At 33.7% G+C, this 27,660-nt stretch overlaps 2 protein-coding genes and 1 pseudogene across 2 annotated transcripts; 2 read left to right on the forward strand and 1 right to left on the reverse strand.

Annotated features, from left to right (window-relative positions):
* The first annotated feature begins 5,160 nt into the window (after positions 1 to 5,160).
* LOC110663808 (pectinesterase inhibitor 3-like) lies at positions 5,161 to 5,780 on the forward strand (annotated as a pseudogene).
* A 3,504-nt stretch (positions 5,781 to 9,284) lies between these two features.
* On the forward strand, positions 9,285 to 19,344 carry LOC110663818 (uncharacterized). Its single transcript, XM_021823238.2, has 18 exons — positions 9,285 to 9,880; positions 10,084 to 10,603; positions 10,730 to 10,990; positions 11,267 to 11,358; positions 12,151 to 12,360; positions 12,484 to 12,888; positions 13,685 to 13,863; positions 14,053 to 14,146; positions 14,280 to 14,336; positions 14,587 to 14,721; positions 14,850 to 14,921; positions 16,030 to 16,143; positions 16,342 to 16,503; positions 16,653 to 16,781; positions 17,338 to 17,439; positions 17,524 to 17,603; positions 18,229 to 18,378; positions 18,539 to 19,344. Exons 1-18 carry the CDS (start codon positions 9,389 to 9,391, stop codon positions 19,122 to 19,124), a joined length of 3,840 nt encoding a protein of 1,279 aa, XP_021678930.2. The 5' UTR covers positions 9,285 to 9,388; the 3' UTR covers positions 19,125 to 19,344.
* Positions 19,345 to 20,426: 1,082 nt separating this feature from the next.
* On the reverse strand, positions 20,427 to 27,181 carry LOC110663817 (3-oxoacyl-[acyl-carrier-protein] synthase II, chloroplastic). Its single transcript, XM_021823237.2, has 13 exons — positions 26,393 to 27,181; positions 25,618 to 25,823; positions 25,324 to 25,527; positions 24,774 to 24,884; positions 24,590 to 24,685; positions 24,440 to 24,485; positions 24,269 to 24,348; positions 23,808 to 23,876; positions 23,372 to 23,456; positions 21,282 to 21,436; positions 21,108 to 21,188; positions 20,831 to 20,890; positions 20,427 to 20,688 (listed from the first exon to the last, which is right to left on the reverse strand). The coding sequence occupies exons 1-13, from the start codon at positions 26,772 to 26,774 to the stop codon at positions 20,572 to 20,574; spliced, it is 1,692 nt and encodes a 563-aa protein (XP_021678929.2). The 5' UTR covers positions 26,775 to 27,181; the 3' UTR covers positions 20,427 to 20,571.
* Between the last annotated feature and the right edge of the window lie 479 nt (positions 27,182 to 27,660).

The raw sequence follows: 27,660 nt of genomic DNA on the forward strand, positions 1-27,660 counted from the left end.
CTATTATATTTTTTAATTATAATACATTTAAGTTTACTTAAAATCACAGTGATAAGTAATAATTTATCCTCAGCAGCATGGTCAATAAATACGCGTGCAAAAAATTTATTGTCCCTTGTTTTTTTCTTTCGCCATTTTTCCCATATATTAGCCTCACGTTTTCTTCTACCACATTGGACAACATTTTGCTTCTTTTTTTTTTTCCATCCGTTTACTTTTTTTTCTTTTTTATAAAAATTGATATGACATTCTATATTTTGAATATTTATTTATGAAATCTTTTAAAAAACAAAAAAAATATATAAAAACTTATAAAATTCCTAACTCTAATACAATAAAATTCTAAACCCGTTAAGATTACTGATAAAGAAAGCCAAGTTAATTAAAAAAAAACCCTAAAATAAGAATTATATTTAAAAAAATGAAAATTTATTTTTCTATTATTTATATTGAATTTTATTAATCAGATAATTATTTTTTATTAAAAGATAAAAATATCATTGATGAAAAAAGAGGCTAGCAGTCCAAATACAAGCATAATTCATACACGCTCATGATGACTTGAATTTTAACTTTTCTCTGCAACCAAAGCCCATTAACCCCAAGGCCCAAGGCCTCCTCAGTAAGCAAACCCAAGAAACCCAGGTGTTGTGACCTATAAGAAATCTGATGTGAGGATGGCATTAGATAGGCTACACACAGAAATCACTGCACTCGAATTCGAACTTGATTAATATTTTTCAAATTTAAATAGATTTTAAATTAGATTAAAATTTATTTTTAATTACTTTAATCTGTTCCAAACTCAATTATCATTGCCCGATAAATATCCGAATCCATTTAATTTTATATATTTTAATTAATAATCTATATAAAAAATTATTTTTATTATAATTTATATTTTAAAAAATAATAATTCTATAAAATATTTCAATTTTATTTTATATAAAATAAAATATATAAAAATTTATAAATATTATTATAAAAAATATATATTATATTTAATTAAATATTTATATAAATAAATACGGATAATAGACACCCAACATGTAAAATTCAAACTTGACATAAACCCGTTATGAATATTAAGATAATATATTATCAAAACTCATTCTACCATGGTTTGATCAGATTAAATGTCCGATGCCCGCAAAAATTTGATCCGTTGTCATTCCTAACATGATTAAAGCTACCATCTCTGCTGCTACAACAACTACTCAACAGGCTCTAAGCAAATCACAAGGCTAAAAGACAATCTCTGCTGCTACTGCAACTGCTCAACAGGCTCTAAGCAAATCACAAGGCTAAAAGACAATCTCTTAGCAAATCATCAGCATGCAGGCAAGAAGACAAACCTTAAGCCACAAAATAATTGCAAAAACAAAGAAGAAACCCACACTAAAGCATAACAGAGGCCATGGAACTCATAAACATACCATATGGTGGTTTAAAAGGGAAGCCACTGATCGCCTCAACGAGGACAATGAGTTACGATACTATGCACGTCGAAATCCCACTCGTGCCCAATCCACAGACCAACACCTTAAAAGCAGGAGCACCACCCTCACACCTCTGGCCCGACAAATCACGATGCACAATAGATCTATGTCTGAAAGCAGCTTCCACCTTCACTAATTAGCAAAAAAAAACGCTTAATTAGCTAGCTGTTCGATCTACAACACCACCAACCAAAAAGAAGATCCAATAACTATTTGTACCCCAACCGATGGTGAGAAAGGTGAAACCTATGGCTGGCTAAGGAAGAGAGCTCCCCAAGGCCTGTCTGAAAGGGGAAGGGGAAAAACATGAAGAACAAACAAGAGACTCCTTCAAACAGAATTTGGCACCAAAAAGAGAGGAAATCGTCCCTAAAAACTTAAAAGAGAGGGAGAGTTTTTCTAAGATCTAGAATCGATTAAAACAATTTATATATTTTAATCCTAATTTATAATTCTTTTTATTTTTAATGGAGGTAATTAACCTATAGTTTTTTTTTTTATAATTATATATAATATAATATTTCTTATATGAGAAACTTGGAACTAAAGAAGGGGAGAAAGATATTTATAGAGTAGCAAGGAGGAGAGAAAAAAAATGTCAAGATCTCAATTAAGTTATGTGCATTAAGGATAAAGAAGGAAAGATGAGGACATTAAAGAAAGATGGAGAAATTATTTTAATGATCTCTTTAATAATAATCATAATGGTAATAGCATAAATATAGACTATGGAACAATAGAAAAGAATGTAAAATATATTTGAAGGATTAGATCTTTAGAAGTAAATGAAGCACTTAAGAGAATGAAAGTGGGTAAAGCCTGTGGACCCGATGGAATACTAATTGAAGTGTGGAAGTGTTTGGGGGATATAGGAGTGTCATGGTTGACTAAATTATTTAATAAGATTCTAAACTCAAAGAAAATATCTGATGAATGGAGAAGGAGTATTTTAGTACCTATTTTTAAAAATAAGAGAGAAATACTGAGTTGCTCAAACTATAGGGGAATTAAACTCATAAGTCATACTATGAAGTTGTGGAGCATCGACTATATCATGATACTTCTATCTCTTTCAATCAATTTGGCTTCATGCTCGGTCGTTCAACTATGGAAGCGATCTTTCTCATTAGAAGCTTGATGGAGAAATATAGAGATGTGAAGAAATATCTAAGCATGATTTTTATTGATTTGGAAAAGGCTTATGATAGTGTTTCAAGAGATCTCTTATGGAGAGGGTTAGAACAAAAGAGGGTATCTATTAGGTACATACAAGTGTTGAAAGATATGTATGAAGGAGCAAGTACTATTGTGCGCACAGTGGGAGAGGACATAAGAGATTTTTCTATCTCAATTGGATTACACCAAGGATCAGCTATAAGCTCTTATCTTTTTACATTAGTTTTAGATGAATTGACGAAACATATACAAGAGAGTATTCCTTAGTGCATGATGTTTGCGGATGATATTGTTCTGATAGATGAGACACGAAAAGGAGTCAATAGAAAGCTAGAGCTTTGGAGAAGTACTCTAAAGTCAAAGGGCTTTAAGTTAAGTAGAACGAAGGCATAATACATGTATTACAAATTCAGTAAAGGCCAAACTGGTGATAGAGAATGAGTTAGTTTGGATGGAGTGGTGCTGTCTCAAAGTAATCACTTTAAGGGGGTGTTTGGTTTACCTGTTGGGTGCAGCTGATAGCTGATAGACACCCAAACAGGTGAACTATAGTGTTTGGCAAGCTCAAAAAAATAGAGCTGATAGCTGATGGGCAACTGATATGATACCCATCACGGTTTGTATCACTCTATTTTTAGAGTTGCTTTCATCACCGATAGTGATTTGGTTTTATTTTTTATTTTGACTATATTATCCTTTTTTATTTAACTAGAAAATTAATATTATTAATATTTTTATTTTTTCATTTTAAATTTTAACATTTTAATTAACTAATTTTAATTTTGATAAAATATTTTTTTATTAATAACATAAAATATAAAATATTTATTTATATCTAAAAACTTAAAATTAATTATAAATTTTTCTATTAACAATAATAATTATTTTATTATTTTATTTATATTTTTAAAATTATTTAATTATTTTAAAAAATAATTATTTTCTTATTTCAATAATAAAATAAATGATATAATATAAAAGATTAATAATTATATATTTATTTAAATAATATAATATATTAATTTAATAATTATATATTTAATATAATGTAATAAATTTATAATTTTATATTTATTTAAATAATAAAATAAATTATATGATATATACCCTTATTAGTCATTTCACATATCAACAGCAACAGCTAAATATAATTTTACCAAACACTTAACATATCATCATCATTATCACTATCGCCTATCACTAATGACTATCAGTCAACAGCTATCAGTTGTATTCAACAGTTAAACCAAACAGGCCCTAAATATCTCGGCTCAGTTCTTCAAGTAGATGGGGGATGTGAGGAAGATGTTAGTCATAGGATTAAAGCCGGATGGTTGAAGTGGAGACGTGCCATGGGAGTTTTATGTGATCGCAAGATTCCTAATAAGTTGAAAGGAAAATTTTACCTTACAACCATATGACCGACTATATTATATGGTAGTGAGTGTTGGGCACTGAATGAGTCATATGCGTCTAAGATAAGAGTTGCAGATATAAGAATGTTAAGGTGGATGAGTGGCCATACTAGACTAGATAAAGTCTGTAATGAGAGTATTAGAGAAAAAGTAGGAGTGGTGCCAATTGAGGATAAATTGAGAGAAGGGAGATTGAAGTGGTTTAGTCATGTGAAGCGTAGACATATGGAGGCTCCAGTTAGACAAGTAGAGCACATTAGGTTAGAGGATAGAAAGAAAAAAAGGGGTAGAGCTAAATTGACTTGGAGGATAGTAGTACAACATGACCTAGAAGGATTACACATTTCTGAGGATTTAACCCAAAATGGAGAAAGCGAATTCATATAGCCGACTCCAAATTTTTGGGATAAAGGTTTAGTTGAGTTGAGTTGAGTATATAATATAATATTTCAATTAGAGTTGAAACTCAACCTCTATACAATATATCTAATTTGTAGATTTTTTTTTAAAATATATTAATATAAATTCACATCACTATTGCATGCAAATAATAACGATAATAAAGGAAACAAAGGAAGCATTTTCAATTAATTATATATATTATCTAAAAGTCTTAAACTCTAACAATAAAGATATTTCTTTTATGAATTAATTAAAAATATATCTTTAAAAATAACATAAAAATGAAAAAGAAATCACCTTTAGTACCCATTTTAGTTAATTAATGAGGGTTTATGCATTATTTTTGCACAAACTAATTCATCAAATAACTATGTTAAGATAATGATCTCTTTCTATTTCAAAATTTCATATGTCTCTATCTTCTATTTCTCCATCGACCCATATAATAAATGTTTTTTTTAATTAAAAGTACTAAATGATAATTGCTAATAACAAAAGCAAAATATAACCTCTTATTATCTATTGTTTATTTATTATGTTTTTGTGTATTTAGTTTATTTAATAAACTATATTGCTATTAATAATTACATAATAAATTATATAATTTTTATATTTTTATAAAATTCAAATTCAAATCAAACAACAAAGTTCTAATCCAATGTCATCCATGATAAGCATTGCGCAGCAACAGCTACTGAAACTGAATACAATGCCTCCCTTTTTCTCTCTCCTCCTCTTCCTTTGTCTCTCTTTCACTCCCAACTCCGCTGCTCCAAACTTCTGCCAGAATGCACAGCAAGATCTAGTCCGCTCGTCGTGCCTCCACGCCAGTTACCTTGACTTCTGCATCCGCACTCTCTCCTCATACTCTGGCTAAGCCAACACTCCGCGCGACCTAGCCCAAGCCACCGTGAGGGTCGGCTTGGTTCGTGCCCGTAAGGTGTCCAAGTACCTAAGCACTCTTTCTAGGCTTAAAACTAAGAGAGAACGAGTCGCACTAAGTGACTGCTTGCGGCCGATATCTGACTCAGTGTAGGAGTTGAGCAGCACCTTGGGTGAGTTGAAACATTTGAGAGTCGAAACATTCCAGTGGCAGATGAACAATGCGGATACAAGAGTGAGTGCGGCTTTGACGAACGAGGACACGTGTCTTGATGGGTTTGAAGGAGTTGAGAGCAAGGTGAAGAGTGGTGTGAAGCGAAAGATCACAAATATGGCTAAGGTTACTAGTAATGCTCTGTACGTGATTAATAGGCTTGATGAAAGTAGCCGTACTAGGCCTAGGTAGGGGTGTGTAAACGGTCAGTTCGGTTTCGAATCGAACTGAACCGATGAAACCGAAAATAGAAAATTAAAAATTTTAAAACCGAATCAAACCGATTAATAAGAGAAAATCAAATCGAACCGAACCAATAAAACCAATAAATATCGGTTCGATTCGATTTTAAACTGATCAAATCGAAATTTATAAAATGAGCATTTGATTTTCAATTGGGTTCGGTTCGATTTTAAACTGATCGAACCTAAATCTTAGGATTCGGTTCGATTTTCTTTGATTTCCTTGATATATATATATATTAATAATTTTTGTTCGGTTCGATTTTTTTTTATTTTTTATGAAAATAACTGAACCGAACCGATTAACCGAAATTATCAAAATTATAAATCGAATCGAACTGATTGAATTTTAAAATCGAATCGATTGAACTGAATTGACTCAGTTTGATTCGATTTTTCGGTTTTAACTGAAAATTGCTCTCCCCTAGGCCTAGGTCCGATAATCCTTGATTTAATTGCTTGGCAATCCAATTTGATGCTACGCAGATGAACGTTTTTGTTTTTCTTAAATAAATTTGAGTGTGGGTCAAATGTTCAATTTGATAACTGTGAAATTTGAGCGGAGGCAATTACTCTGCCCCACCGGAGTTGCTTGGCCTCCGCCACGTGATGATGCGGTGGTGATAAAAATAAAAATATAAAATATTAAGGGAAAAAATTAAATATGTGAATAAAATTGACATATATTAAATAGATAAATAATAAATTAAAAAAAAGTAAATTAAAATATTTATAATTAAAAATTTTGAAGGGTGAATAATAATTTTTAAAAAAGTATAGAAAAATTTACAAATAAAATCATAATTTTAAAAATTTGGAGGCTATGACATCATCTTCATCATAAATAATCCGCTTGTCCTAAAATGATCTAGCTCAATAGGAAAATCTCAATTCATTAGGTACTTTAATACAATCAAATAAAAAACCTCTAAAGGCACCATATTCTAGTAGTCAAAATTATATAATTGAATAAATTATTCTCTATCTGTTGCGGATCGTACTCTTAATAAATTCTCCTTTATTTGTTATGAGTCGTACTCTTATACTTAGTTTCACCTTTGGATTCAAGGATATGTTTTATCTTGGATGCTATGTTATTTAGAGTAGGGGTGCGCATTATTCGGTTCAAACCGAATAAATTGAACCGAACCGCTTTAATCTAGTAACTTAGTTCGGTTTTTAAAATAATTCTATTCGGTTCGATTTTATATTATAAAAATTTCAATTATTTCAGTTCGGTTCGATTTTGAAGAGAAAAAATCAGTTATACCGAATCAAACAGTAATTTTATATATTTAAATAGAACCAAATCAAATCAAGCTGATTTTTGAATTGATTTATTTTTATGGAAATTTATGAATTATATGTAATTATATAATTATATATATATATATATATATAGTTTAATTTTATTGATGAATGATTATTAGGTTCAAACTAAAGTCAAAATTAGACTAAATAACTTAAAAATTAAGTTTAAATTAAAAAATCAATAAAAAATTAAAACCGATCGGTTTGAATCAAACCGAACAGAAATAGAGCAGTTCGGTTCGATTTGATTTTTCATCTATTTTGATTCGATTCGATTTTTAAAATATGTAATTTGGATTCATAATTTAATTCGGTTCAGTTTGAACCGAATGCTCACCCCTAATTTAAAGATGAGAGTTGCCCAAAGCAGGTGCGAAACTATAAATTTATTTTTAGGAGTACAAAATAAATATTAAAAGCAAATTAAATGAAATTTTGTTAAAAATATAGACTAAAATAAAAAAATAAAATATTAAGAAATTAAAAACAAAATAATATAAAAAATTTGAAGAAAATTTATACAAAACAAATAATAAGTAAATAGTAATTTAAAACAAAAAACTAAAATTTATGAATAAAATTTTAATTTTAAAATTTTTAAGAGAACAAATAGCAGTTTTTTAAAAAAATATTAAAATTATGGATAAAATTTCAATTTTTAAAATTTATGGCTCGCCCTTATGCTCTATGTAGTACCTGGCTTGGAGTCAGGATAGTGCTGCGCGATGATTAAGGAGCTTCCGCTGCTGGATTGCCTGGAACCATCCCTGAATGCTGGAGTTCAAGGGAAGCAGAAGCTCCCGGATTAAAAGAGGCTTGGAGTGGTTATCTCAGTACTGCTTAGGCATTGTCGTCATTGAAACTGATTTACAAGAGGTTTACTTTGCCATATGTTCAACGGGGTTAGATTGACTGCAATATGGTGTTGTTATTTTAGCCTATAAACCAATTTTCAACAGAGATGTCTCTGAAACGGGTTAGTAGACAATTTTTAAGCAATTGTTGCTTTGTTCTATGCTGTTCCTACAGTTTGGGAGCATCCTCCAAACTTTTTAATTCTTGTATTGGCTGATGACTCTTGTAAATAAAATTATGAACTTTGAAAAAAGAATACTAATTATTTTAATTATATATTAAAATTTTTGATAAAATGATTGGCTTAAGAAAATAATTAAAGAATCGCTTAGATATTTTAAGGATGTTAATTTTTCATTTGATTTTTTAACCTCATTATAATAATATTATATAATTTTTTTTTATCAAAGATAAATATGTATAAATCAGAGAAAGGATATACTTCTTAGTAATATCATAGCAATTTTATTAAGAAACTTTAACTCTTAAAAACTCACATGCCCAATAACATTAAATTGTGAATAACAATAGTTATATTTAATTTTATTTTTTATGAATTATAATTTAATTTAAATTTGATAAAATATTATCTTTTTATTATTTAAATCTACAAAAAATATAATTGGAATTAATAATAAAATTTTATTATTTATTTCATTACATTCAACTCTAAGTTTCCTTAAGTCTTCAATTTTTTTTTATTTTCTTTGATTATAAGTTTAATTATCATTTTCCTAAAAAAGATTTAATTTTCAGAATTAAAATATTTTCTTATTTTACGTACTATATTCAAAACTTTAGTTGAGAAAATTAATCTATTATTTTTATTTTATGTCAAATCAGTCCATTACTTAATTATAGGCTAAAAAATATTATTTTGTTATGTTAATAATTAATTTAAAAGTTTGCATAAGAGCATGACTTCGTATACCAAACGTTTTTATAAAATATATTAATTAATTTTTATCTTTTTATTTCATTTATTTTTTATCTAATTTAAATAAAAATTTGAAAAATATAGGTATTATATAATTGTGTTTTTCTAATACTAAGATTTAATAGAATTCAAACTAATATTTAAAATGATCAAATAGATTAAAAAGTAAGTAGGATAAATATATAGATATTAATAGATATATTTTTAAAAATAAATAATTAATTTTATTAAAATATAGGATTAAATAATATGTACATTAAGAAAAGAAAAAGTTAAGTGCTATTGGGCTTCTAACCCAATTGCCGTCCGTTGCTATTTAAAGGCTAAAGTGGTTTGATTCCTCTGTTTGATACCCAAGCCCGAAATTTCCCACCCTCCTTTTAAACCCTAGTATAGATAGGGTTTTAAGATCTCTGCAACTGTAGCTCCTAATTTCGTCTCCACCACGACCTACAATGGAAGGCATCGAAATGGAGGGTCCCATCATCGCTACAACCGACGATTTCTGTGATTCAATTCTCTCGCGTTTCTCCACCTCCGTACAAGAGGACCACCAGCACCTCTGCGCAGTCATTGGCGCCATGTCCCAGGAGCTCAAGGAACAGAACCTCCAGTCCACTCCAATTGCTTACTTCGGCGCCGCATGCTCCTCCCTTGACCGCCTTTCCTTGGACCCGGACCCTCCTTCTTATGTAATCGATGCTCTCATGACCATTCTCTCTCACGTTCTTCCCAGAATTTCAACTGCGATACTGAAGAAAAAGAGAGAAGTCGTATCGGAGATCTTATTTAGGGTTTTAAGGTTGAATTCGCTGACGGTTGGTGCTGTGACTTCGGGATTGAAATGTATGGCGCATATGTTGATTATTAAAGACACAGTCAATTGGAGTGATATTTCTCAATTATATGCTGTTTTATTGAGGTTTATAATCGATTCGCGTCCAAAGGTGACTTCTTGTTGAGCTCTTGTGGTTGATTAATTTGCTTACAATTATCATTGTGTGATGAATTGAATGTAACTATGTGAAAATTTCAATGTAAATTGATCTTCGTTTAATCAAATTGATCTTCGTTTAATCATTTGAGGCATTTCTAATCACGTAGGAGATTAGTTCTTTGAACTTATACCCTAGCTGTGGATATTTAACAGGTGAGAAAACAGGCAAACACTTGTTCTCGCGATGTACTACAAGGTTTTCAAGGAACACCAGCACTAATTCCTACAAGTGAAGGGATTACTAATACATTGGAAAGGTTTCTTCTTCTTGCTGGTGGATCAAACACCAATGAGACTGAAGGGCCCAGAGGAGCGCAGGAGGTCCTCTATATTCTGGATACTCTTAAAGAATGTCTTCCTCTTATGTCTATGAAGTGTAAAACCACCATCCTTAAGTACTATAAAACCCTCCTTGAGCTGCGCCAGCCAGTTGTTACAAGGCGCATAACTGATAGTTTGAATGTAATTTGTTTACACATGACTTCAGATGTTTCATCTGAAGCATTGCTGGACTTGTTATGCTCATTAGCTCTTTCTGCCTCTGCGAATGAGACTTCTGTGGATAACTTGACTTTCACTGCTCGTTTACTGGATTCAGGGATGAGAAAAGTTTATTCCTTAAATAGACAAATTTGTGTGGTTAAGCTACCGCTCATATTTAGTACCCTGAAAGGTAAAATGCTAATTTCTTTACTGGAAAGATAAAACTACGTTTCAGTGACTTTTTTTTTTTCAGTTTAACGGTAATCACAGTAACAACTGGAATAATCCTGTTTCTTTCTCACTTTTGGTTTGGCAGATATTTTGGCCTCTGAACATGAGGAGGCCATCTTTGCAGCAACGGAGGCATTGAAGAGTTTGATAACTAATTGCATTGATCAAGTTTTGATCAAGCAGGGAGTAGATCAGATTAAGACAAATAAAAATGTAGAAGGCAGAAAGTCTGGTCCAACAGTCATTGAAAAAGTGTGTGCAACTATTGAGAGCTTGCTTGATTATCATTACAGTGCAGTCTGGGATATGGTATTTCAAGTTCTTTCAACAATGTTTGATAAATTAGGTATTCTCATGCTTTGCTTTTTGACTCTTGTTCCCTTCCACTTATTGTTTATGGCTTCTTGCTGTTGGGATGATATTCAAACATAATGCTTGTGAATAAGAGTTCATTTTCTTTTTTAATGAAGCGTTTCTTCAACAGTGGCTTATGAACCTTTCAGTTCTGTACTTATTCTTCTATATTTTGTTCCTTATTTTTCTTTTTGACAAAATATACTTTGTTCATTATTTCCTCATGACCACATAATAGTAAACATTCTCTCCCACATCTTATTTTCAGGCAACTATTCTTCATATTTTATGAAAGATACCCTTAAGAACTTGGCAGATATGCAGGGATTGTCAGATGAAGATTTTCCTTATAGAAAACAGGTAGTTAATTGGGTGTATGTTGAAGGATCTTAATATTCAATGATGTCATCCCGCCATCATTTATGATGCTTGCCTGCTCAGTTATTTGGCTTCCTAATTGAACTTCTGTATCTTTTATTGGTCTTAAGTTTTTGTTATGCAGTATGCCTGTAAAGGTGCCAGGGTTTTTTGTTTCTGTTATGACTCAGTTGTATCGAAAGTTTGTCTTCTCCTGAGTGCTCTTTATCTTGCATTATGCTGGTTTGGAATGTCAGCATGATGCTGTATGCTAATAAAAGTCATTGTAACCTGAAGAATCAAGAGTTCAAGATAATATTTTTTTTTATTAAGATTCTTATGGTTATTAGCCAGAAATTTACTCTATAAAAATCATAAAGAGCCATAGGAGTAGACGCAATTGGGGTAAAAGAGCAAAGAGTTTTTTGCAAGCTTTGGCTTGTCAGCATTATTCATAGAACTTGTTGTACATAATTTATAGCTTTGGTGATTTCTGAGGATTGATGTTTTGTTGTTGTAAACCACTATGATCAGATGTTGGATCATGTGTGTAGTTATTGAGTGGGCAAACTTTATGGTTCCACTGCACTTGATTTATTGTCTGTACTCTACGTTGAAGTGCTTTTGTTTTTGGGTTTACATTGCATACTCAACTTATTGTTTGTATATAATACGATCTGAGATCAAATTTTATGCTGATGCACATGACCTGAAATTTTCAGTCCTTGCCACTTCATCTTTAATTTCAAAAATTTCACTTTCTTCTGATATGTGGTTCTGTTTGTCAAACTGCAGTTGCATGAATGCCTAGGATCTGCTCTTGGTGCAATGGGCCCTGAAACATTTCTAAGTCTCCTACCTCTTAAATTAGAGGCTGATGACTTGTCTGAGGTTAATGTTTGGCTCTTTCCCATTTTGAAGCAGTACACAGTTGGTGCCCATTTAAGCTTCTTTACAGAGACCATTTTGGGTATGGTTGGTCTGATAAAACAGAAATCCCAAAAAGTATGGAACTCTTCAGTAATAATGTTTCTCTCTCTCTCTCTCTCTCTCTCTCTCTCTCTCTCTCTCTCTCTCTAGGTGTGTGTGTGGGATGTAGCATATGTAATTATTTCTTACTTGTTACAGTTTGAGCTAGAAGGACGGATTGTCTCAGCAAGGAGTGCTGATGCACTTTTATACTCTCTGTGGTCATTATTACCTTCCTTTTGCAATTATCCATTGGATACTGCAGAAAGTTTCAGGGATCTAGAGAAAGCTTTGTGTAGTGCTCTTCGTGAAGAATGTGATATTCGCGGAATATTATGCACTGCTCTGCAGAATTTAATTCAACAAAATAAAAGAATTGTTGAAGGAAGTGATGATCTGAATGTTACTGAAGTTGGCATTGCCAGACAGCGAGCTATGACCCACTATAGCCCACAAGTTGCAGCAGATAATTTGAGTGTGCTAAGGTCATCTGCCCGGGATTTTTTGACTGTTTTGTCGGGGGTCCTCTTGGAATCTTCAAAAGATGATGGTGGTTGTTTGCAGGTAGTTACGCTATAACAATTCATTTCCTTTCTTGAGAAAGAATAGATTTGTGGACATCTTGAAGAGTTTATTTCCTTACCAACATCTTTTAACTTTTTGAGTTGGTTTCTAGATAGTAAATTCTGATGATAATTTATCTTTATGATATCTTATTTTCATAATTTTATTTTTGTGACCAAAATTTTCTGTCCTATTTGTTCACTGCATCATTGAACAATTTATTTATCTGAAAAATCAAGGCTGCTGTCATTTTCTTTTGCTAATTGTCATTTGATACTTCTAGCAATAGGAATATGTAAAATTGTATGGACACCCTCTCAATTGTGAGTTCCTCAAATTTTTTGATTGTCACCCTTTAAACTTGTGAAAGTTTGTCTTTTTGTATCTCGATTCATATTTTTGTAGTTTTACATCAGATTTAAAGGGAAGGTGGGCATGTGCCTTGCCCTTCACTTGAATTTTATTAATATTCTTTTCCTTGGTGCACTAAATATCAACTTTGTTAATTTTGATGGAAATTAAAGCATTTGAAAGTTTACATCAATATTTTGCAAATTGAGGCATGTCAAAAAAAAAAAAATCTACTTTAGTTGCCCATCTGTAAATGGCAGTATTTGATGCTGATTTTTGGGTTAGGCAGGCCTGTGTCCGCATGCTGGGATTGCTGACGTTTAATTATTGGATCAGATCTTTGATTGATCCTTTTTTTTTTGGTGGATAAGTCATTATATGATTTTCAAATCAATTAGCTGCTATTTTTAATGACGTATATAATGTTATTTTACATATTTTGCAGTCTATAATTAGTGAGTTTGCTTCAATAGCTGATAAAGCTGTAGTTAAAAGGATTTTCTTAAAGACAATGCGAAAGCTTTTGGAGGTTACACAAAAGGCTACAAATGCTGAAGCTTCTGGGAATTCTAATTCTGCGCGGATTGATGATTCGTCAAATGAAAAGCCTCCATCACTTGAGAGGTTGATTTTCTTCACTTCTTATTGATATCTCTCTGCCCTTTATTTTTTTGGGTGCTTTTGCATATTATTTACATCTATGAATTAGCTACTGGTCTTCATAACCAAATTGTCACCCAAACTTCATTCCACTCAGATGTATGCAGTGTTGATTGTAGTAGAATTAATCAAAATTGTTTTACTTGATTACAGGGCACAGCTATTTGATTTGGCTGTTTCCCTTTTGCCTGGCTTGGATGGACAAGAGATTGGTGTTCTGTTTAGTGCTGTGAAGCCTGCATTACAGGTTTGTCAATTTCACTATATTATCTGGTGATTTGACCTTGTTACTTCCGGTAGAAGCTGCATTTTTGTTTGTTGTATTAGAATAGTTGGACTTCTTGTTGATATAACAATTGTTTTTATTTTGTGTTTTGTAGGATGCTGAGGGTTTGATCCAAAAGAAAGCATATAAAGTCCTTTCAATTATTATTCGGGTATATCTTTTGTAATTGCAAATTCTCCTAAATTTCAATGTATTTTGTGCTTTTAAAGCATAAATAGATGATGTGTGGTTTGGTTAACTGTCATACTTGGGTAATTTAGCCGAGATTTTAGCTGGAGGAATAAAAAATTTCCTGCTAGACCATCTTACTCTTTGTAGTAACATTTAAGCCTTTTATGTTATTACATTTCACGATATAAATTGTCTGATCAATTTTCCTATTCTCTTGTTTGTTTCACCAGAAATGTGATGGGTTTCTTTCATCAGAGCTAGAGGAGCTGCTTCAACTCATGATTGATGTCCTTCCTTCCTGTCATTTCTCTGCCAAACGACACAGACTTGATTGTTTGCACTTTCTGATAGTCCATGTTTCCAAGGTTGCAAATCTAGTTTGCTTTTATTAACTTTGGATTTGCAAAGCAATTATACTAGTTTGATGTCATGACCAACTTTGATTTGTGTAGCTGCCTTTTTCTTTAGCAGAATTTTTGTGCTTTTGTTGCAGGGAGATTCAGAGCAGAGGCGGCGTGGCATCCTTAGTTCTTTCCTTACTGAAATAATTCTTGCTCTGAAAGAGGTATGTCCTGTGTGCTAGAACATTGCAGTCAGCCCTACCTTTCAACATTTTTACAAGAAGTGTTTGCTTTCATAAACTTGAATTTGTGATTATATGGGGATAACTAATGCCTTTCTGCTATTTTTATATTGAGCTGTGTATGATCAGATGATAAATTTTAGGTAAGGAGAGCAGAAGATATATAATTTGATTGAACAGGAAATTCTGGATTTATTTTCAAAATTTTGAGCAGAGATGTAATAAGGAAAACTAGAAAATGGGTTTTGTTTGGTAATGAAGATTCAGAGTGCAGTTGGCTCATGGCTTTCGTTAGCCAACTAGAAGCTTGCCAGTTTTGTTTGGATTTGCTATGGTCTATCAGCTACTATTTTATCTGATCAGTATTTCAAGTTTGCTGCTTTATTAATCCAAGTTATTCTCTTACCTCCTATTTAGTGAGTGTACTTGTCGGGGTTTTAAATAGCAGGTGATACATTTATATAGTGGAATTTCAATGTAATGATACATATTTTTGCCATTTTAACTATGGTGATTTACAATTTAGGTTTAACACATTCGAAATGGGCAATACGGGTGAGTTGGGGCAATACAGGACAATTTACTGTTTCATAACACCAAAGCTGGGGAATCTTGCATACTTGGTTGGATTTTTAATTTACTTTCCATTTTAGCCATTTTGCTTATGTTTTAAAAAAAATTCACAGAATCGGCTGACATTTCATTCCATTTCAACCCAATTCATGCCTTTTCTGTTTCTGAAACTGTTTCCAATTCCGTTATTTAAAACACAGTTACTTGTTACCAAACTTCTTTAGTACTGAAAGTCTTTTCTTTGAATGTGGGTTTGCCATTATACTTTTCCTTATCTCATATAGTACACAAATTTGATGATTATGTTCTTTATTAGTTTGTGGTTGTAATTGTAATGTGGCATCTTTGTGTCCCCTCTTTGAAATGAAAGATGTTATTTCGAGGAGTTTATTTAGTCTGATTCCAAAACTATCATTTTTTTCGTATTCTAGATTTCAACTTGTGTTATTTATAATGCGTGTTTAGCAGTTTCTTTATTCAATTTTTTTTTTTTTTTTTTGTGATGGTTATCTTACAGGCTAACAAAAAGACCAGAAATACAGCTTATGATGTGCTTGTCCAAATTGGTCATGCTTGTGGAGATGAAGAGAACGGTGGAAACAGGGAAAACTTGTATCAATTTTTCAACATGGTGCTTATCTGGTTTAACTTTTGTTTCAAGATAACTATTATTGGATCAATTAAAGCTCTTATCATTGCCTCATACATCAGAAGTTCTGACAAGATCTTATGAATATTTATAATGATCCACATTTTATCTTCTCAATCACATTGTCTACTGTCCCTCTTTTGTATATAAAAAATTTTGGCTTGTTTTTATTGGTCTTAGGTAGCTGGAGGCTTGGCAGGAGAAACTCCTCATATGGTGAGTGCTGCTGTAAAAGGCTTAGCTCGTCTAGCTTATGAGTTTTCAGACCTTGTTTCTACTGCTTACAAGTTACTTCCATCCACATTTCTCCTCCTTAAAAGGAAGAACCGTGAAATCATTAAAGTATGTTTCTCATCTTTTGATATGTTCATTTTTGCGTATTCTTTACTGCTTTCTTTTCTTCTTCTTCTTCTTCTTCTTCTTTCCCATAAAACATAATGAACATTCTAACCCATCATCTAGGCCTAATTTAGTTTTGGCTTTTGGTTCAGGCTAATTTAGGTTTGTTAAAAGTACTAGTGGCAAAATCACAGTCCGAGGGACTGCAGATCCACTTGGGGAGTATAGTGGAAGGCTTGCTGAAGTGGCAGGATGACACTAAAAACAATTTCAAAGCGAAGGTTTCTGTTTGCATTCTATAAATTTTACATAAATATTGGTTTGTATAGAGTTTGTAGGGAAAGGATGTGCCTTTTTCATATTTGTTATTTTATTCTTGTGAATCATTATTGCTTTCTATGTTCTGCCCAATTATTGCACAGTTTTTATTTGGGTAAATTACTAAAGTGTTGAAGTCTGCTGTACTCTACAATTTAGTCCCTGAAATTTAAAAATTAGCAATTTTGGTCCTTGTGGCTTGTTAATGACTTTACAGTTTAGACCTTCTAAGTTGTATTCCCTCTTCTTCCTGTGTAGGCTCTAGCAGTATTCAATTTAACCTGTATATTCCTTTTACCTGGGGTTTCTTATTATGTAACGCTCCTTATATTGTCCATGATGATCATTTTTGGATTTAATGTGGTTTGGGATATGACCTTCTATAAAGGGAATTGAAGCATGGCTAGAACTCTAAATCTGTTGTAGCTTTCTGTTTGACTGTTGATAATCAAGTTACCATGGTTACTTTAGAAATGGTTCAAATCCTTTTCCTATTTGTGACTTCTGAACTTTTCTCAGGTTAAGCATCTGCTAGAAATGCTCATCAGGAAGTGTGGTCTGGATGCTGTCAAGGCAGTGATGCCTGAAGAACACATGAGACTTCTTACTAACATCCGGAAGGTTGGTCAAATTACATCATCTTAACCTGCAGTGTTAATTTCTAAAGCATCCTTTTGTATTCTTATCCACACTTGTTGAATTTAGATAAAGGAGCGGAAAGAGAGAAAGCCTGTAGCAAACTCTGAGGATGCAAGATCTCATCTGTCAAGAGCAACTACATCCAGGTCTCACTCTCTTATATTGGAACTATGCAGAAATAGCGTCAAATTTTTATGTTTAGCTGCATATCTAGATAATTTCAACTGCTGTACTGCTTCAATTGCTATAATAATAGTCTTGGACTGCAATAATGCATTCAGTTCATGAACATGGATGATAAGTAATCCAGACCCTTTTTTTCAATTAAGAACCAAGCTCTTAGTATAGCATATCGATGGATGGAACATGTGCATTGATTTTTAATGTTTGGTTATGTTGTTGCTATGTTGAAAATGCAATCCAAACACATCTAAATGAATTAGTTAATGAACGTCAAGTCCTCAGTCTCAACTACTCAGTGGTTAGTGTAACCTAGGTTTGAGCTGCATCCAATAGTTTTCTTAATCAACCTGTCTAGGGAGGCTTCATATTCAAGTGTACGTCAAAAATTTGTGCTATAAGCGCCTAAAGAATTACATGTATATTCTTCATAAGACTTGATTTGGCTAAAAGCTTGTTTGACCTTTTCAATAGTTTTACGTTTCATTAAGGGATTGTGTTCCCTAAAATTAAGGAACGTGCTAGTATAGTTGCCTTTTTCTTATTTGGAAGTGCCAGTGTTGATATTTTGTTAACTTCACTTCTTGTCAGGTTAAGTAGATGGAATCATACAAAAATATTTTCTGATTTCGGTGATGAAGACACAGTGGACAGTGATGATGAATATAAGGATACAAGTTCTGTTTCTGGTCGGAAAAGCAAGGCTTCCTTACAGCCTAAATCCAAAGCTTCTTCATTACGGTTAGTGAAATTCTGAATCTGGATTTTTCAGGGCACCCTCTATTGATGTGATGTATGGGACCAGTGATTCTGGAGGAGAATCCTCTTGCAGATTGTCCATTTCTAATTTCTTGCTTTAAAATAATCTGAATCGACATGGTTGTGTGTTCAATTAATCCAGGTCCAAAAGAATGCACAAATCAGATAAGAGCTTGCCAGAAGACTTGTTTGAGCAGTTAGAAGATGAGCCACTTGATTTGCTTGATCGGCGCAAGACAAGGTCGGCTCTTCGATCATCGGAGAGTCTCAAACGGAAGCAAGAATCAGATGATGAGCCAGAGATAGACTCTGAAGGCAGATTGATAATACGTGAAGGAGGGAAAGCAAATAAGGAAAAGCCTTCTGATCGTACTCCAGATGCAAGGAGTGAAGCAGGTAGTTATGTTTCTATGGACTCTTCAAGGAAAGCCCAAAAGCGTAGAAAAACATCAGGAACTGGGTGGGCTTTCACTGGGAATGAATATGCTAGCAAGAAGGCAGGTGGTGATGTGAAGAGGAAAGACAAGCTTGAACCATATGCATATTGGCCTCTTGATCGCAAGATGATGAGCCGTAGACCTGAGCATCGTGCAGCTGCTAGAAAAGGTATGGCAAGTGTGGCGAAAATGACCAAGAAGCTTGAGGGCAAGAGCTCTTCAAGTGCACTTTCCATGAAGCTCATGAGATTCAAGAATCAAAAGAAAGGCAACAAAAGAAAAAGCAGGTGAAGAACTGGCAAACATTGATAAAAATCCAAACCCTTTATGTTAAAAATTTTTGTCTGGTTATTTATTTGATAAATTATTTGTACAAGGCTGTCTGTTTCAATTTTAAAGGCAATTGGTTCATATTTTGAAGATGTATTCTGTTTGTGTATAAAACGGAAATGTAAGTTAATAGTGATTTGCTTAGAATTCACAGATTCTCTTTAAAGGATCTGATTGATCACGGATTCACGGTGGCATAATATATCTTAAAATAAATGTATTAATATCATTGGGTTGTATGCGGCCACACAATGGTAGAGGCGGTTAAAACAAGGTTGTATTTCCAAGCAGTCATCCATTTTCCTCCTGTTCTTTATCAAGTTCAGCAAATTAGTCGGTTTTTCCCCTGTTCAGATTTCAGACAGCTAATTGGATTTAGGCATGGATTAAAAAAGGTGGCCACTCTGGAGTGAATAATCGAGACTTAAGCCAAAATAAGGGGGAGATCAGTAGAACGGGACGGAATCATTTCTTCGTAGCTCACTTTAAAATTAAAAAGGAACCATCCTGCCACCAGTAGTTTGGCTTTTTCACCGTGACATCATTTTTTTTTCACCGGTAAATGCGTGGAGACAGTATGAACTGAAATTCGCAAGGATTAAGACTTAAGAGGATTGTGATGAAAATTTTGTGCCCTTAAGTCCTATCCAAGAATCCAAAAGGGTGGAGAACAAAAAAAAAAAAAAAACCCTTATTTATGCTCATTTATCCTGATAAAGATGCAGAAATTATACAGAACATGAGAAACAAAAAGTATGCTTATGAACCACCATTATATTAGTGTAATCTAGCCATCTTGCTGCTTATCTATCTACTTGTACATGTAATAAAATTAAACAAGGCTACTATTAATGGTGATTCAGTGGCTCACTAGTTTATCAAAGCCCCACCGAAGAGACAATTCTGAGAACAATAGAAACTAGAGTGTTTCACGCTTCATTGACTCATGATTATTCCCCTTTCCCAATCCACAGAATCCTCTCCACTCATTTCTCTCCAGATTCTGTCCAACCAGTTACAATCAAGGTCAAATTCATTCCATTGATTTAATAGAGAACTGGATACAGTGGATTTCATCAGTTTTTCGCTTTTAGTTATATTGGCTTTACTACAACTGTAGGCTTGCCATAGAGCTAATACTAGAGGCTTCTACTCACACCTTACTATTTTATGCACATATTCTGCTTTTAGCTTTTTATCTTGCTGAAATACGGTCACTTTTACCACAATGGTATACCAAACAGCAGAATCAGAGTAGAAGCCCAGTTAAAACACAAATTCATTCATTTAGTAAACTTCGGCCTAGTCCTTCTCTTGTAGCCAATTACCATAACAAAATCAATAGACTGATAAATTACAGATCTACACACCTTTTGCATTAATACATCATGGTTGAGGTAGCCTTGTATCACTTGTATGGTGCAAAAAGTATTGATGAGTTGTGGCCGCCGAACCCAAATGAGTTAGACAATGCAACCTTAACATCCAATCTCTCTTTCTTTGAGCCAACCAGAACACTTGTGTCCTGAATTGGTATGTTAGAAGCATTAAATATATTGAAAAACTAACAAATTGTCAAATTCTAATCTTACCTCGGTTGAGGAGCAAACTGCCCCCATAAGGCATCACAGAAACATAATTCAGAAAAGGCATAGAAGGAAACATACCACGCCTTCATCCGGAATTTCCAGATTGATGTTTGGATGAATCCATCCTGTCCGTATTGCCTATAAAAAGTAACAAAATAAAATATCAAGTATATATATATATATATATATATATATATATATATATATATATATATATATATATCGGTCTGTCTTTCTTTTTTTTTTTTTGGTTTGGGTGGGGGGAGGGGGGTTTAGGGTTGGTGGTGTTTGGGAAGGTTACTTGCTCGATATTTCAAGTATGCAATAACATTCTAGTATTCCACTAAAATGTTACCTGTATCGCTGCAATAGCTTCCACAGCACCAGCTGCTCCCAGTAGATGGCCTATCATGGACTTCGTGGAGTTCACTCTCAACTATAAATAAGGGGAAGATCTCAGAAGCATAAGAAACTAGAAATGTTCATAGAAGATGATGCACATACTAAAAAAAGAATTCATCTTACTTACATCAGTATTTTGGCCAAAACATCGCATGAGAGCTTCATACTCTTTAAGGTCACCAGCTGGGGTGGATGTAGCATGTGCATTTACGTAATTTACATCCTCCTTAGATACCCCAGATTGGACTAATGCTTTTTCTATACAGAGAGTGACACCAACTCCTGTTGGGTGGGGAAAAGAGATGTTAGGTACTGTAATGCTCTTCATGGATATAAAGTACAGGCAAAATAGCAAGACAGATTAGAAATTATTAATTTGCTTGGTGTAATTTGCAGAATGCTAACTGATTCAGAGTCCAATTTTATCAGCTTAAAAAGAATACCCCTGACAAGATGTATATACCATAGATGTACAATATTCAATTACTTGGCAATTGGTAATTTCAAAATCATTTTGAAAAATAGATGCCACAAACTGATAAACTGAATGCTTTGTTCCATTCTTCTTCTTTGTCACGAATGCAAGTGAGACTTTATTTTCAGATCACTTGCGTAATTTGCAAGAATCCACCTAGTTAAATAATTCCATACTTGTCAATTAGGCCCACTTCTTGCCATTCAGAATTAATTAATGCGGAAAAGAGAATGTCAGAAACCATTGATTCAGCAAGAGAGAAGCAATGCGCCAGCTAGGTCGTAGAATAAACTGCTTGGAATGTATAACAAGCTATATATATATATAAATCAGTAGCATTTGTGATGGAGAACCAAGCAAAGATGAAGTTCTAAAATCTGTAACTGGTGGTTCCCGTCAATATGCCCTCTCAGTGTTCCTAAATCTGCCTATTACCATATATTATATAATATAATTCTGCTGACATAAAAGTTATAGTGAACAAACAACAGCTTTTTGGATTCTAAAGTGGTAGTTTCATTGAATAATATGGCAGACAGCAACTCAATCTCATAATGTATTATTAAACAGTAATACAGTCTACAAAAGACAACAAATATGAGTGAGTACCAAGAGTTCAATAATAATAGTGTTACAATGACAAACACAAGCAGTGGATTCTCAACAGCTTGCTTATGTAATTCAACTCAACTCAAGTGATCAACATTGCCTCATACCAACTTTTTCAATTCCCAAACTGAATAACTGACCCATATGGTCATCAATGGCTAACCTTTTTTGCCCTGGTAGGATATTAAGATTAACTCAGCCTAAATTCCAATGTAGTTGGGCTCAGCTATATATCTCTGTTACATACTGTAGGAGAAAGAAGAGAAATGATGATAAACAAGTAGGGGGCTCGGATAGTTAGTAATTGGAGGGAAATGTTGTTAGCTTGGAGGGGAAGATTAGTTTTGGATAACTGAATTAATTGGAGGGAAATATTGTTAGCTTGGAGGGAAAGATTAGTTTTGGATAACTAAATGGGTTAGCTGGCTAGAGGCAGTTATGCCAGCTCTGTATGTAAGGGATAATCCCTTCTGTATTCTGATGCCCAGTTGTTGAAACAATAACAGAATACTTCTCATCTCCAATCTCTACTCTCTTCTCATCTTTAATCTCTATTAGCCAGCTAACCCATTCAGTTAATCCAAAAGTAATCTTTGGATATGCCTCCAATTAGCCAGCTAACAACATTTCCCTTCAATTACTAACTACCCGAGCCCCCTACTTGTTTATCATTATTTCTCTTATTTCTCCTACAATATGTAACAATCTCATTTTCCCCCACTTTACTAGGTTTAGACAAGCCTTGATTGACCATTGGATGAATTTACTTTGGATATGCCTTTCTTAAGAACTAGCAAAAAATTTTTACCCCTACTACGGCACGCTGGACAACATATGTGGGCGATAATAACAAGAATCCCATTCTATCATGATAGCAGAAGCCGCTATGAGAATGCAACTGCAAGCACTGGTTTAGCCATTAATCCAGCACCAATGGATTCAAGATAACAACTAAATGCTACTGTTATCTAATAGATAAGCCTCATAAGGATCCCTGAAAACATGATATGAAGAAAGGAAGAAGATAGTGAAACAAAATAACAAAAATATCCTTCAACACATCTTAGAATTTCCAAGCTAACACTGACTTGGATTAGTGTAAAACTGCAAGTAATCTAGAAGTTGCACATTACCATCAGGATGTGGTTCAGTCATGTGATAGGCATCACAGGTAAAACTTCCTCCAAGAAATTCTGCGTAGATATTTGCACCTCTTTTCTGCAACTCAGAAATTAACCAACAGTCAATTACTTCAACAAAAAAAGTTCTCTCTGTGCAATTTTATAGTTTATATCACTATGTTTTTGAATTCAGAATTATGAAATTTTAATATAAGGAGAAAAAAATAAAAAAGACAAGCACATCAGAAGATAAAGGTGGAAGTGATAGAGCAAATGAGAGACATATGATGAAAGTGAATAAATGCACCAATATAAGTGAGTATCCAGAGATGTGATCCTAATCCTGAAAAAGATTGTAAAGAAAGGAACTAAATACTGACACCAAATTGAATATAAGGCAAATATCAGGCCCTTGGCATGGCTTTGGTGAGTTCAATCATTTGCATACCTTCGCATGTTCTAGTTCTTCTAAAAGTAGAACACCAGCTCCTTCCCCCATCACAAATCCATCCCGATTCTATTTATCACCAAGATAATATTTTAAGTAAGGTACCATAATTCAAAGTAACAAAGTAAAATAACAGGCTTAAAGCTTTTAATAAGTACAGAAACACAGATTCAGAAGTTCCTGACTATGACATTTGAAGCATTAGAACCCATGATAAGATAATTAAGCAATAAATCTGTATGATCCATAAAGAGGCTAAAATAAATATTTTGCCATTCAATTGTGAAGGAAGTAATCACTTACCAAAATTTATGTGCTTGCATTTATCAAATCTTTCTTTCACCAATTTCAATTATGCCATTTTTCAATCAAGAATTTTCTACAAGTTTTGAGATATGAACAATGAAAAAGTAGTAGGTGGCTAGGTGGAAGTGGGGGACATGAATCACAAGGATTATTACCATATCCCAAGGTCGTGAAGCTTTCATAGGATCATCGTTCCTCTGTGAAAGTGCTCTGCATGCCACAAAACCTCCCAAGCCTGCACCAAATATAAGAAGATGGGAATGCTGAGTTCATGCAGTGCCTAAGTTGAAGCATGAGTTGTATAAATTTATGGATGTAGGAGTTACCAATAGGTATGATTGCTGCATCTGAGCCACCACAAAGCATGATATTCTACATGTCCAAAAGAATTTTGAAATAAATCAATAGATAAACATAAGTCGGTGCACACAATATCTTATGCATCATTCATCATGTATTAACAGCAAGCTACTCACAGCTTCGCCTCTAATGATGTGGTTTGCTGCATTCAATATACAAAAATTGCTGGTAGCACAAGCAGTGGAAATTGAATAGTTTGGCCCCATCCAACCCTGCAGTTCAATTAAAATAAATCAAAGTCTAAAGAAAATCCATTACACCGAGTCTTGCTATTTCAACTCTCGTAAAATTGTAGCTCACCAGGTCCATTGCAAGCATTGCAGAACCCATATTTGTAGTTGCAAAAGGCACACAGAAAGGATTCATCTTCTTGTAGGAGATCCTTAGTGCTTCAATTGCATCGTTGAAAACCTATTCATAATTACCCAAAGAAGCAATCAGCTAAACAAATAATATATCACAGAATGAATAGCCTTTTCCCACATCTGAGTGTCCTGCAAGTCTCATATAGGGTATTGGAGCATGGATGCAAATTTTCTAACAAAAGACATTCCTAGAGGAAGCATTGTGAACATTAAGATCAAAGAGAGATATAAGCCAGTCTTCTACAAGCAAAAGATACACTTGAACAGTAAGAGCTTCCATTTTCTTAAAGCACAAAAAAAAATGCTGGTGCTGTTTCTAGGTTGATGTAGGCAGTAAATGCAAAAATAGTGTGCAAAGTTTTTGGTGCCCTTTTTGACAAGATTTCAAACCTAAAATTGGTCAGGAAAGATTCAAATAAGTTTCTTAAGGACCATTATTAATATCGCAGGTTAATGTGTCAAACCATTGGGAAGCTCAGAGTTACCTTCATGCCACCCATTGCAGAGCCAATCACAACTCCACATTTAGCTTTATCCAACTCATCCATTATATCTTCAGTGATGCCGCCATCAGCCAAGGCTTTTTTTCCAGCAGTAAGCATGTAAAGCATGAATTTATCCATTCTCTTGGACAGTTTAGGTGCAACCCATCCATCAGTTGAGAAAGACTTGATCTCTCCAGCTATCCTCTGACAAAAAGGTAAAAAAGAAAAAAAAAAATTAACTGCAAAATTTACAATATCCAGCGGGAAAAAAAAAAGATTTTGCATAAAATTTACCGTTGGAAATTGGTCACAGTCAAAAGCCTCTATCTGAGTTATGCCACTAACTCCTTCAAGCAGATTGTTGTAGAAGACATCAAGATCATGACCAAGAGGTGTCACAACACCCATACCTGTCACAACCACTCGCCTTTGCTTTTTAACAGGTTTCTTCTTTGTTGCAACTTCCTTTTCAGGTTGCACAGCTACCGCCTTGACTTCCCCTAAAAATTTTGAATAGATAAATCACAAATGGTGTGAATATGTCATGAGTATGCAGTCAAGTTGACTAATTACACATACTAGAAAGCTGGACAAGAGCAATTATCACGAGAAAGAGAAAGATACAGGGGCTGATATTCAGAATTTAATAGTGAGGACTCAATAACCTCTTGTTGCAGAGCTAAAAACTTTTATTTCATGTGTATGAACGCATCACACGGGAAGAAAACATCCAACTAAAACCACCTAATTTTTGCTACTTTTGCTATCGCTAAACAGCACGAAGAAAGGAATCAAACTACAAATAAGCAAAACACACCTGAAACGTGCAGATTAATTTTGCTTCCTGCAAAACAATCATTAATCGACTAAAAAGAAGATGAAATCAAGATTTCAATCGCGGAATGCAACAAAAAGAATATAAAAAAAAAATACAAAATCACTAAATCAGGCTAGTAATTAACATCAAATCAAGCTTAAAATGAGTGCAAAGAAAAACCAAACGAAACAAAAATACAAAACTAGAGACCAGCCAGAGCTTCAAATTAAAGATAAATACAAAATTAATTACCGGAATGAGGAAACCGATTGAGTCTTCTCTGCTTGCGATTGAGATTTCTGGATCCAAAAAGGCCATTGGAGTTGTGGTAGTGACTACAGGGCTCAAAAGCCAAGCAAGAAGTCATCAATCCTTGAAAGCTCGATCCACAGAAGGAAGAGGACAAACCTTTGGACAGAAATTCAGAGCAGTTACCAGCAACAGCAGAGCTGCCACTATTATATTTGGAGAGAAGAGCTCTTCGTCTGCGAGCACAGCGGCTGAGTCTATTACCCGGTGGCGATGAATGAAAAGCGATGGTGCTGGTCCAGTTTTCCTTAGCGCACGTGACCGACATGCACGTTGCCAACAGCCACGTGCAGAGCGGAGACGAGAACGAAGCTGACCCCATCATATCTCGCTTCACAGACAAAGATTCAAAAGAAGGAGAAGAAAGAAATGTCGATGAAAAAATCAAGAATCAGAGAAGAATGAATAGTAGAGGAGATGATTAAGGGACAGAAAGAGCAAAGAGACGGGGTCGCATTCGATCACAGAGTCTATGTGGAGTGTTAAGTGCCGTTTCGAGACGCCAAGTTTATACAGCGAAGCAGAGTACCAAGTGCTCTCTTTAGGCTTTAGCTGTGTGAGCAGTGTAACAGCGTACAACTGCTTGCTGCCAAGAAAACAAAAATGTAACAGAAATAAACAGGCAAGGGATCTATGCCCAGAAATATCGTTTGTTTATCGGTGTTGTGACGTTTTTAAATTTGATGGCTGGACCTGGATGCTCTTCCTGCTTACGAAAAGACATTTCTACCCATGCCCTTCCCTTCCTGCTTTCCGGCTGCCCGAATTAGGGATGTGAAGACTCGGGTATTTTTGGGTACCCATCAAATAAGGTTGAATTTGGAGAGTAGATAATTGAGTTCAAAATAAATTTAAATTTGAGAATTAATGCTTATATGGGGTTATGTTTTATATAATAAATAAATATTATTTGAATTTATTTATATAAATAATTAATTAAATATTAAAAAATATATTTTTTATACAATATAAAATAGTTGACTTTTTGAATGAATTGCTTGTGTACCAAAAAGGTCATATCATATCTTTATTATTCAAGTACCCCGAAAGGGTATATCACATGAGTATAAATATAGTCCCTATACGAACCATCAAAATCCATTGACGGATATGATGATCACTATATGGAATAGAGTATATATAGGTATTTATTACCTTAAGTAAGGCATTCTTAACTTTTATCCTCTATCCCCGACTCTCATTCAATTTTC

The sequence above is a fragment of the Hevea brasiliensis genome, chromosome 11 (assembly GCF_030052815.1).
Source record: "Hevea brasiliensis isolate MT/VB/25A 57/8 chromosome 11, ASM3005281v1, whole genome shotgun sequence".
Classification (NCBI taxonomy): Eukaryota; Viridiplantae; Streptophyta; class Magnoliopsida; order Malpighiales; family Euphorbiaceae; genus Hevea; species Hevea brasiliensis.